At 41.3% G+C, this 13,036-nt stretch overlaps 1 protein-coding gene across 1 annotated transcript; it reads right to left on the reverse strand.

The window, feature by feature from the left end:
• Positions 1-3,666: 3,666 nt before the first annotated feature.
• On the reverse strand, positions 3,667-12,540 carry stard4 (StAR related lipid transfer domain containing 4). The gene is made up of 6 exons (XM_023984228.2): positions 12,259-12,540; positions 11,857-11,968; positions 11,573-11,622; positions 11,168-11,294; positions 10,783-10,897; positions 3,667-5,619 (listed from the first exon to the last, which is right to left on the reverse strand). Exons 2-6 carry the CDS (start codon positions 11,959-11,961, stop codon positions 5,381-5,383), a joined length of 636 nt encoding a protein of 211 aa, XP_023839996.1. The 5' UTR covers positions 11,962-11,968; positions 12,259-12,540; the 3' UTR covers positions 3,667-5,380.
• Between the last annotated feature and the right edge of the window lie 496 nt (positions 12,541-13,036).

A 13,036-nucleotide genomic window follows, 5' to 3' on the forward strand; every position in this document is an offset into this window, starting at 1 on the left:
TCTTTTTTCTTTCCTTTAATTCTCACAGTCTCTCTCTCTCTTCCTCTCTCTCTCTCTGCAGGGATGTTGTGATTCCCTACGGTCAAATAAACTGACAAAGGACACTTTATAATGAATACAGCCGAGTACAACACAACCCAGTAGAAGATCTGTTACTGATTAAACATAATCCCCGATGCGATAGTCTGGGTATCTGATTGCTTCTAAACTCAACAGTAAAACATCACATTGTTGTCTTGCCTTATGTTTAGCAAGTTTGGAAAGACAACAGCAAATTGGCTAAAGCAGAAAAAGACCGGCACCCAGACCAATGGTGTTATGTGCAATTCATAAGAACCAGGTTGCAGCAGGGATAGGCCGTTAAACAGCAACAGGTTGTCTGAAGGAGCCTGTCTGCCTCACACACACACACACACAAGATGTTCACTGTACCCTGCAATCACACCTGTAACCCTGTGCACGTGACTATCAAACACTGAAAAAAACCTTCACCTCACTGATGTTAAAGGACCTCCTGACAGTGGTCACAGGGATCACGACATCATTATGCATCTGTGTCGTGGTTGTGAAAATACTGTATCACTTACCGATTTCATTGCTATCATCCACACATCAAATACATTAAGTCAAGCGCACCTGCAGGTATTCATTGCAGATGGAGTAGCAGAGATTTAACAAGTACAGAACTTGCACAATTGAAAAGTGCAGAACATCCATTAGATGACCACCAGGGGGCAGACATGCTGTACAAAACAATAAGAGGTTGTATATTATACATTATAGAGCATTTTAAATATGTGAATATTGAGAGTAACGAGCATTTTCTCAGGCTAATCTGACACACATGACTAGAACAGTCATGTCATATAAATGTATCTTTTCACCCACAGTGAGCCCATACCCAACTAAAACATTTTCCGTCAAGATAGAACTGCCAAAGGGGGATGAGTTGCAATCTACTGCAGAGATAGCCTGCAAAGTTCTGTCATACTTTCCAGGTCTATGCCCAAACAGTTCGAACTTCTAATTTTAAAAATGAATCTCTCCAGAAATAAGTCTCTCACTGTTGCCGCCTGTTATAGACCCCCCTCAGCTTCCAGCTGTGCCCTGGACACCATATGTGAATTGATTGCCCCTCATCTATCTTCAGAGTTCGTTCTGTTAGGTGACCTAAACTGGGATATGCTTAACACCCCGGCAGTCCTACAATCTAAGCTAGATGCCCTCAATCTCACACAAATAATCAAGGAACCCACCAGGTACAACCCTAAATCCGTAAACATGGGCACCCTCATAGATATTATCCTGACCAATTTGCCCTCCAAATACACCTCTGCTGTTTTCAATCAGGATCTCAGCGATCACTGCCTCATTGCCTGCATCTGCTATGGGTCCGCGGTCAAATGACCACCCCTCATTACCGTCAAACGCTCCCTAAAACAATTCTGCGAGCAGGCCTTTCTAATCTACCTGGCCCGGGTATCCTGGAAGGATATTGACCTCATCCCGTCAGTCGAGGATGCCTGGTCGTTCTTGAAAAGTAATTTCCTCACCATCTTAAATAAGTATGCCCCTTTCAAAAAATGTAGAACTAAGAACAGATATAGCCCTTGGTTCACTCCAGACCTGACTGCCCTTGACCAGCACAAAAACATCTTGTGGCGGACTGCAATTGCATCGAATAGTCCCCACGGTATGCAGCTGTTCAGGGAAGTCAGGTACCAATACACGCAGTCAGTCAGGAAAGCAAAGGCTAGCTTTTTAACAGAAATTTGCATCCTGTAGCTCTAACTCCAAAAAGTTTTGGGGCACTGTAAAGTCCATGCAGAACAAGAGCACCTCCTCCCAACTGCCCACTGCTCTGAGGCTAGGTAACACGGTCACCACCGATAAATCCATGATAAGCGAAAATTTCAATAAGCATTTCTCTACGGCTGGCCATGCTTTCCTCCTGGCTACCCCAACCCCGGCCAACAACTCCGCCCCCCCGCCCCCCGCAGCTTCTTGCCGAGCCTCCCCAGCTTCTCCTTCTCCTTCACCCAAATCCAGATAGCAGATGTTCTGAAAGAGCTGCAAAACCTGGACCCGTACAAATCAGCTGTGCTGACAATCTGGACCCTCTCTTTCTAAAACTATCTGCCGCCATTGTTGCAACTCCTATTACCAGTCTGTTCAACCTCTCTTTCGTATGTACGAGATCCCTAAAGATTGGAAAACTGCCACGGTCATCCCCCTCTTCAAAGGGGGTGACACTCTAGACCCAAACTGTTATAGACCTATATCCATCCTGCCCTGCCTCTCTAAAGTCTTCGAAAGCCAAGTTAATAAACAGATCACTGACAATTTCGAATCCCACTGTACCTTCTCCGCTGTGCAATCCGATTTCCGAGCTCGTCACGGGTGCAAAACAATATCAGAACTGCCATCGATAGAAAACAGTACTGTGCAGCCGTCTTCATCGACCTGGCCAAGGCTTTCGACTCTGTCAATCACTGTATTCTTATCGGCAGACTCAATAGGTCTTGGTTTCTCAAATGACTGCCTCGCCTGATTCACCAACTACTTCTCAGATAGAGTTCAGTGTGTCAATTCAGTGTGCCTGTTGTCCAGACCTCTGGGAGTCTCTATGGTGGTACCACAGGGTTCAATTCTCGGGCCGACTCTTTTCTCTGTATATATCAATGATGTCGCCCTTGCTGCGGGTGATTCCCTGATCCACCTCTACGCAGACAACACCATTCTGTACACATCTGGCCCTTCTTTGGACACTGTGTTAACTAACCTCCAAACAAGCTTCAATGCCATACAACACTCCTTCCGTGGCCTCCAACTGCTCTTAAACGCTAGTTAAACCAAACGCATGCTCTTCAACCATTAGCTGCCCGCACCCGCCCGCCCGACTAGCATCACTACCCTGGACGGTTCTGACCTAGAATATGTGGACAACTACAAATACCTAGGTGTCTGGCTAGACTTTAAACTCTCCTTCCAGACTCATATTAAACATCTCCAATCCAAAATCAAATCTAGAATCGGCTTTCTACTTCGCAACAAAGCCTCCTTCACTCAAGCCGCAAAACATACCCTAGTAAATCTGACTATCCTACCAATCCTCGACTTCGGCGATGTCATTTACAAAATATCTTCCAATACTCTACTCAGCAAACTGGATGCAGTCTATCACAGTGCCATCCGTTTTGTTACCAAAGCCCCTTATACCACCCACCACTACGACCTGTATGCTCTAGTCGGCTGGCCCTCGCTACATATTCGTCACCAGACCCACTGGCTCCAGGTCATCTATAAGTCTATGCTAGGTAAAGCTCCGCCTTATCTCAGCTCACTGGCCACCCAGACAGCTGATGAAACTGTGTCTGTAATAAAGCCCTTTTGTGGGGAAAAACTCATTCTGATTCCCCAGTGGGTGAGCCTGGCTCCCAAGTGGGTGGGCCTATGCTCTCCCAGGCCCACCCATGGCCCATCAAATCAAATCAAATCCAAGTTTATTTGTCACGTGCCCCGAATACAACAGGTGTACAGGCCCAGACCTTACAACAGGTGTAAACCTTACAGTGAAATGCTTACTTACAGGCTCTAACCAAAAGTGCAAAAAAGGTATTAGGTGAACAATAGGTAAGTAAAGAAATAAAACAACAGTAAAACATCCATAGATTAGGGCCTAATGAATTTATTTCAATTGACTAATTTCCTTATATGAACTGTAACTCAGTAAAATCTTTGAAATTGTTGTATGTTGCTTTTATATTTTTGTTCAGAATAGAATTGTTAAGTAGTCTTCATGTTCATTTAGTCCTAAGGCAAGGAACAATAGGGAGAAGTGTAAAGGATCAAAAAAGGTACGTGTGGCATCCAATTTCTTCCTTCTGTTACATTACAGAACAATAATTTAAGGAAGGCAAGAAGGGATACAAATAAAAATACACATGAAATTTAAAAGAATGCATCAATCTACAGTGTACATAATATGCTGTACTTGATATTGAGCTGGTTATCCATCAGATGTGAAAATAATTCAAAAAGGTTTTGCAAACTCTTTTACATGAGGCTTTTAGTGTACAGTACCATGCTTTCCTACTCCTATTGTTGTAGTTCTTTTTATCATGGATTTTGTCTGGCAGTGACATTTGTTATTGCCTCACTGAGGACTATTTGGGACGAATGTCAAATCAGTGTCTGATATTTACTATTATAGTCCAAAGAGTTACAGTTAATCATTATTATAAAAACGTAAACAGATAGATGCACGTCTGGCTGGAAACTGTTATCGGTAGCTATCGTTGAAGACATTTGATGGACATCACCAATTTATATTAGCACCATATCTCGGGTTCAAGGTAAGACCAAGATGCAGACTGTAGAAGTAACAATGTTTATTGTAGCAAAAGGGGCAGGCAAAGACAGGTCAAGGCAGGCAGGGGTCGAAAATCCAGGGTAAGGCAAAGGTACAGGACGGAAGGCAGGCTCAGGGTCAGGCAGAGAGGTCAGGCGGGCAGGTACAGGGTCAGGACAGGCAAAGGTCAAAAACCAGGAGGACGAGGAAAGAGAGGCTGGGAAACGATAGGCGCTGCCAGGAAAAACGCTGGTAAGCTTGAACTAACAAGACCAACTGGCAACAAACAGACAGAGAACACAGGTATACATACACAGGGGATAATAGGGAAGATGGGTGACACCTGGAGGGGGGTGGAGACAAGCACAAGGACATGTAAAACAGATCAGGGCGTGACACACCAGTCAAATTCCAATGTATAGTCCTGCAAACACTTTCACTTGTAACTTCCAACTGAAAGCAACATTGCATTGATTGTATTGGCTGTCTGTCTACCTATATTTTTTATCTATCTACCCCCAACGATTTAATTTGTTGGGTACGTTCGATGTTTGTCCGAAATCAGCAAAAAAGATCAACAAAAAAGGCAAACATCGACTTTGATCAAGTGCTTCAGTGTTTGTGTACTACCTTAATCTCGTAGCAATTTTCAGTATTATATAATGATTTAAAGAGCAGACAAATAACAAGTCACAACTCCAAAGTCCAGTGAGCAGCAGACCAGGTCAGACCACGTCCTTTAACTCCTACCCTGTTTCAACCTAAACTGGATCCTGCCCTGAGTTGGTGTGAATTGGAGTTGGATCTCTATAGCCCTCTATGAGGGTGGAGTGTAGACTGACTGATCAATCGACTGGTGTATTGAAAAGGAGAGCTATTAGGATGTACTGGTTTAGCCTAGTCGCCAGATTTGAACGTGTTTTAGCCAACCCCTCTTACTTCCCTTGCCATCCCATACATTCAGTATAACAACAAATACGACAGAGTTGGCTAAAGCATAAACCAATCTGGCAACCGGGCCAGTACTGGTTAGGCCTTCTTCAGAGCCCTGCGCAGGTCAGTGTAGAAGTTGATGAGGGTGCTGGCCATGGCTGTGTCCACGGCAGACTGGGGGATCATACCCCGGAGGTCTGTCTGAATGTACCCTGTCAGGAGGCTCTGGGCTGCGGTGGTGGTGCTGTCTGGGGTGGGCACACAGAACCAGCCACATGGGTGGTTGAAGCCCCGAACATAACTCTGGTGCTGCTCCTCATGCTCCACACTGATACCTGGTGGAGACAGAAGTGGTCAGAAACTTCCTGGAGTGGCATTCCGGGTCTCGCTAAAATAAGTTGACCCTGCATATAGACCTTGTGGAAAGGAAAGATAAAAAATGTACTCCCTAAAGTTTAGAACAATTTCAATGTTTCAGTTAAACACAACTTTTGGAAATTGAACAGAAAGAGAAACACCTACACAGACACAAAGCTATTACACACCTACACAGAGCTATTACACACAGACAGAGCTATTACACACCTACACAGAGCTATTACACAGACACAGAGCTATTACACACCTACACAGAGCTATTACACAGACACATAACTATTTACACAGACACAGAGTTATTACACAGATACATAACTATTACACAGACACAGAGCTATTACACACAGACACAAGCTATTACACATACACAAACTATAAACAGACACATAAATATTACACAGACACAGAGCTATTACACACCTACACAGAGCTATTACACAGACACAGAGCTATTACAACAGACACAGATATTACACAGACTCAGAACTATACACACAGACACAGACTATTAACACAGACACAGAGCTATTACACAGACACAGAGCTATTACACAAACGTAGAACTATTACACAGACTCAGAGCTATACACGATGCAGAACTATTACACAGACACAGAGCTATTACACAGAACGTGCTATTACACAGACATAGAGCTATTCACACAGATGCAGAACTATTACACAGACACAGAGCAATTACACAGACACAGAGTATTACACAGACACAGAACTATTACACAGACACAGACCTATTACACAGACACAGAGCTATTACACACTACACAGAGCTATTACACAGACACTAACTATTACACAGACACAGAGCTATTACACAGACACAGAGCTATTACACAGACACAGAGTTATTACACAGACACAGAGCTATTACACAACACAGAGCATTACACACCTACACAGAGCTATTACACAGACAAATAAACTATTACACAGACACAGAGCTATTAACAGACACAGAGCTATTACACAGACACAGAGTTATTACACAGACACAGAGTTATTACACAGACTCAGAACTATTACACAGACACAAGAGCTATTACACAACTACACAGAGCTATTACACAGACACAAACTATATACACAGACACAGAGCTATTACACCCCTACACAGAGCACTTACACAGACACAAGCTATTACACAGACACAGAGTTATTACAGACCATAACTATACACAGACACAGATATTACACAGACACCAGAGTATTACACATCAGAACTATTAGACAGACACAGAGCTTTACATATACACAGAGCTATACACAAACGTCAGAACTATTACACAACACGAGCTATTACACAGATGCAGAATATTACACAGACACGACATGACAACACGGAGACTATTACACAGACACAGAGCTATTACACAGACACAGAGCTATTACACAGACACAGAGTTATTACACAGACTCAGAAACTATTACACAGACACAGATTTATTACACAGACTCAGAACTATTACACAGACACAGAGCATTACACAGATGCAGAACTATTACACAAACGCTAGAACTATTACACAGACACATAACTATTACACAGACACAGAGCTATTACACAGATGCAGAACTATTACACAGACACAGAGTATTACACAGACACGGTGCTATTACACAGACACAAAAACTTTTACACAGACACGGAGCTATTACACAGACACAGAACTATTACACAGACACAGAGCTATTACACAGACACATAACTATTACACAGACACGAGCTTATACACAGACACAGAGCTATTACACAGACACATAAACTATTACACAGACACAGAACTATACACCTACACAGAGCTATTACACAGACACATAACATATTACACAGACACAGAGCTATACACACCTACACAGACATTACCAGACACAAGCTATTACACAGACACAGAGTATTACACAGACACAGAGTTATACACAACTCAGAACTATTACACAGACAGAGAGCTATTACCACTACACAGACTATACACAGACACATAACTATTACACAGACACGAGCTATTACACACCAACAGAGCTATTACACAGACACATTACTATTACACAGACACAGATCATTACACACCTACACAGAGCTATTACACAGACCAGAGCTATTACACAGACACAGAGTTAACACAGACTCAGAACTATTACACAGACACAGAGCTATTACACAGATGCAGAACTATTACACAAACAGAACTATTACACAGACACAGAGCTATTACCAGACACAAGTATTACACAGACTCAGAACTATTACACAGACACAGAGCTATTACACACCTAAACAGAACATAACACAGACACATAACTATACACAGACACAGAGCATTAACACCTACACAGAGCTTACACAGACACATAACATTACACCACACAGAGCTATTACACAGACACAGAGCTATTACACAGACACAGAGTTATTACACAGACTCAGAACTATACACAGACACAGAGCTATTACACAGAATGCAGAACTATTACACAAACGCAGAACTATACACAGCACACAGAGCTATTACACAACCTACACAGAGTTATTACACAGACTCAGAACTATTACACAGACACAGAGCATTACATAACACAGAGCTATTACACAAACGTGAACTATTACACAGACACATAACTATACACAGACACAGAGCTATTACACAGATGCAGAACTATTACACAGACACAGAGCTATTACACAGACACGGAGCTATTACACAGACACAGAGCTATTACACAGATGCAGAACTATACACGACACAGAGCTATTACACAGATCACAGAGCTTAAATTACACAGACACAGAATATTACAACAGACACAAGCTATTACACAGACACATAACTTTTACACAGACACGGAGCTATTACACAGACACAGAACTATTACACAGACACAGAGCTATTACACAGACATAACATTACACAGACACGAGCTATTACACAGACACAGAGCTATTACACAGACACATAAACTATTACACAGACACAGAACTATTACACCTACACAGAGCTATTACACAGACACATAACTATTACACAGACACAGAGCTATTACACACCTACACAGAGCTATTACACAGACACAGAGCTATACACAGACACGAGTTATTACACAGACACAGAGTTATTACACAGACTCAGAACTATTACACAGACAGAGAGCTATTACACACCTACACAGAGCTATTACACAGACACATAACTATTACACAGACACAGAGCTATTACACACCTACACAGAGCTATTACACAGACACAAACTATTACACAGACACAGAGCTATTACACACCTACACAGAGCTTTACACAGACACAGAGCTATTACACAGACACAGAGTTATTACACAGACTCAGAACTATTACACAGACACAGAGCTATACACAGATGCAGAACTATTACACAAACGCAGAACTATTACACAGACACAGAAGCTATTACACAGACACAGAGTGTATTACACAGACTCAGAACTATTACACAGACACAGAGCTATACACACCTAAACAGAACTATTACACAGACACATAACTATTACACAGACACAGAGCTATTACACACCTACACAGAGCTATTACACAGACACATAACTATTACAACCTACACAGAGCTATTACACAGACACAGAGCTATTACACAGACACAGAGTTATTACACAGACTCAGAACTATTACACAGACACAGAGCTATTACACAGATGCAGAACATTATTACACAAACGCAGAAACTATTACACAGACACAGAGCTATTACACACTACACAGAGTTATTACACGACTCAGAACTATTACACAGACACAGAGCTATTACATATACACAGAGCTATTAACACAAACGTAGAACTATTACACAGACACATAACTATTACACAGACACAGAGCTATTACACAGATGCAGAACTATTACACAGACACAGAGCTATTACACAGACACAGAGCTATTACACAACACAAGCTATTACACAGAGCAGAACTATTACACAGACACAGAGCTATTACACAGACACAGACTATTCAGACACAGAGCTATTACACAGATGCAGAACTATTAACAGACACAGAGCTATTACACAGACACAGAGCTATTACACAGACACAGAACTATTACACAGACACAGAGCTATTACACAGACACATAACTTTTACACAGACACGCGCTATTACACAGACACAGAACTATTACACAGACACAGAGCTATTACACAGACACAATAACTATTACACAGAACAAGCTATACACAGACACAGAGCTATTACACAGACACATAACTATTACACAGACACAGAACTATTACACCTACACAGAGCTATTACACAGACACATAACTATTACACAGACACAGAGCTATTACAACACCTACACAGAGCTATTACACAGAACAGAGCTATTACACAGACACAGATTATTACACAGACACAGAGTTATTACACAGACTCAGAACTATTACACAGACAGAGAGCTATTACACACCTACACAGAGCTATTACACAGACACATAACTATTACACAGACACAGAGCTATACACACCTACACAGAGCTATTACACAGACACATAACTATTACACAGACACAGAGCTATTACACACCTACACAGAGCTATTACACAGACACAGAGCTATTACACGACACAGAGTTATTACCCAGACTCAGAACTATTACACAGACACAGAGCTATTACACAGATGCAGAACTATTACACAAACGCAGAACTATTACACAGACACAGAGCTATTACACAGACACAGATTATTACACAGACTCAGAACTATTACACAGACACAGAGCTATTACACACCTAAACAGAACTATTACACAGACACATAACTATTACACAGACACAGAGCTATTACACACCTACACAGAAGCTATTACACAGACACATAACTATTACACAGACACGGGCTATTACACAGACACAGAGCTATTACACAGAAAACATTTCCTGGATCACAGTCTTTAAATATCAAACCTGTGAGGCTGTTTGGGATTCAGCATTTTAGTTAGATACTAATACTATAGTTAGAAGAAAGTAGTGAACACCAGACTCCTTACACACAACACTTTTGTATTCATTATGCTACCTTCCCTTGTGGTTCCATAACTGCACATTGCTACTCACCGCAGGACAATAGTCCATCCTGGTAGTCTGTGGTGTAGGAGAAATCAATAAACTCTCTGGGAGCTATGATGTTCCACAGCTGGCCTGCAGTAGTGTACCTCATCACACAACAGCCCTGCAGACAGACAGAGATAAACATTGATTCATTTGGGATAACATGCTAACTGTGACAAAGCCCTCTTATATCACCTAATAAGAAGATGGAAAATCATTATTCTGACAAATTGAGTAATATTTAGGGCAGTGGGTCTACTTAAGTGTGGTAAAATAAGAATTACACAAACAAAAAACTGTGTGCAGTCTACATGTATCTTCATGAGAGAAATAAGATACTTTTGCCATTTGATCAAGTTATCAAAGAAAACTTAAGGGATGATGGGTTTACCTGATCAAGGGTCTCTATTATGTCCATTGCTGTCATCAAACTATCCCAGTCTAATCGATAAGGCCCAGGGCGTATGTAATCCACTATTCTATTGGGGTTATCGTCGACCATACCCTGGGCTTTATACCTGCAAGATAAAACCATCACACATCAGATCAGACAAATAAACCTTCCCACTGGGTACACACTGGTTGAATCAACGTTGTTTCCACGTCATTTCAATTAAATTATGTTGAACCAACGTGGAATAGACGTTTAATATATGTATGTGGCCAGTGGGTTCCTTTTTCTTTTCCATCAATAAAAGGGAATGCATTGACTGCAATATGGCTAAAACACAGAATATAGGCATGATATTTGTGATTTCATGCCCAGGGTCATTGCTGAAAGAAGGCCCATACTTACAGATAGCCATGAAACTCCTCTGATGACTTTCTCCATACCGTGACATCTTTCTACAATGTAAGATTACAAAAAACATCAAGATAGTGGAAACCCCATAGAAGCAGTAGAAACAGTCTGGTGCCAGCGCAGTTTTGCACAAACAAAATGAGCTTAGGAGGAATTGAAAGTGTAAGTGGTTGAAGATAGCATTTGGTGTGTGGTATACATCGTTTCCAATCAATTAACTTTTGAGCCTACAGTATAGGAGGTGATTAAATAGACTGTGAAAATACTGTATCACCCACCGATTTCTTGGCTACCCTCCACTCATTCTCATCCAGGCTATGGTAAGACATGAGAGTGTTCTGCAGTCTGGCTGTCAAAGCACTGGGTTCTTGCAAGCTTCCCATTTTGATCCTATTCAAAACAACTTCAAACATCAATCCGCATTGTATATTATGAAACATAGGCCTATAGCAATTATGAGCAAATCTATATTCATGGCTTATTTAGCACAGCTCAATTACCAGAATATTGTACTCTTTTTAAAGCTGATATGCTCAATTCAAAAGAGAAAACAGCGGCACAGTTTGCCCGACCTTAAAAAGCCAGTTCCTTTTGGTGAAATCTGACACCCCAATACCGCACAGTTAAATCAGACAATTATCGCTCAGCTCACATAAGGTATTTCACCGAATAGTCCTTACCTTTGAATGGTGTTGCAATTTACGATAGTGGTTCAGTTTTCATGTATTTATAGTAGACACATCTGCAAACGGTGAGCGAAAATTTTGTCCCTGTATGTGAGGGCTCCTCTATCACCCAATCAGAAGTGTAGTCGTTTCCTGTGTTTGGTATGTTCCGTGTTCCTATTGGTCAGATGCTTTACTGTATATCGGACCATCGAGTGGGAGCAGTAGGCGAGTGTGGAGAGTTTATATGAACCTGCATGAATAGGTGCGCTCCTTTTGAAAGCTAATGTGTTAAACGGCACAGGTGGAACCAGGGATCTGTATAAACCCTGGATTGCTGATGCTATGTATTGGCCAATGGTCCATGCTATCTGTGGGACATCCCTACCCAATGAAGTTGAAATTGAAAATGGTTAAGGTAAGGGTTAAGGTTAGGATTAAGGTCAGGGTTAAGTAAGGTTTATGGTCATGGTTAGGGTAAGGGTAAGGGTTAAGGTTTAGGGTTTAGTCGCAAGGATTCTGGATTGCACCAAGGAGAGGATTTGCCAAAAATTCTTTTTTTTGTAATTTTTTTTTGTATTATTAACCCATGCACCACCATCCCTCTTCGGAGGACACATATCTTGTTTGTTTTTTACAGCTTTTCTGCTACATATACATATATTTTATATATACATATACATTTTACATATACATTTTACATACACATTTTGCATACACATCTTACATTCATGGTACTTTTATATAAAGCAATCATATAACAATAATACATAACATAAACTCTTTAATCTCA

Source organism: Salvelinus sp. IW2-2015, linkage group LG4q.1:29, assembly GCF_002910315.2.
Source record: "Salvelinus sp. IW2-2015 linkage group LG4q.1:29, ASM291031v2, whole genome shotgun sequence".
Lineage (NCBI taxonomy): Eukaryota > Metazoa > Chordata > Actinopteri > Salmoniformes > Salmonidae > Salvelinus > Salvelinus sp. IW2-2015.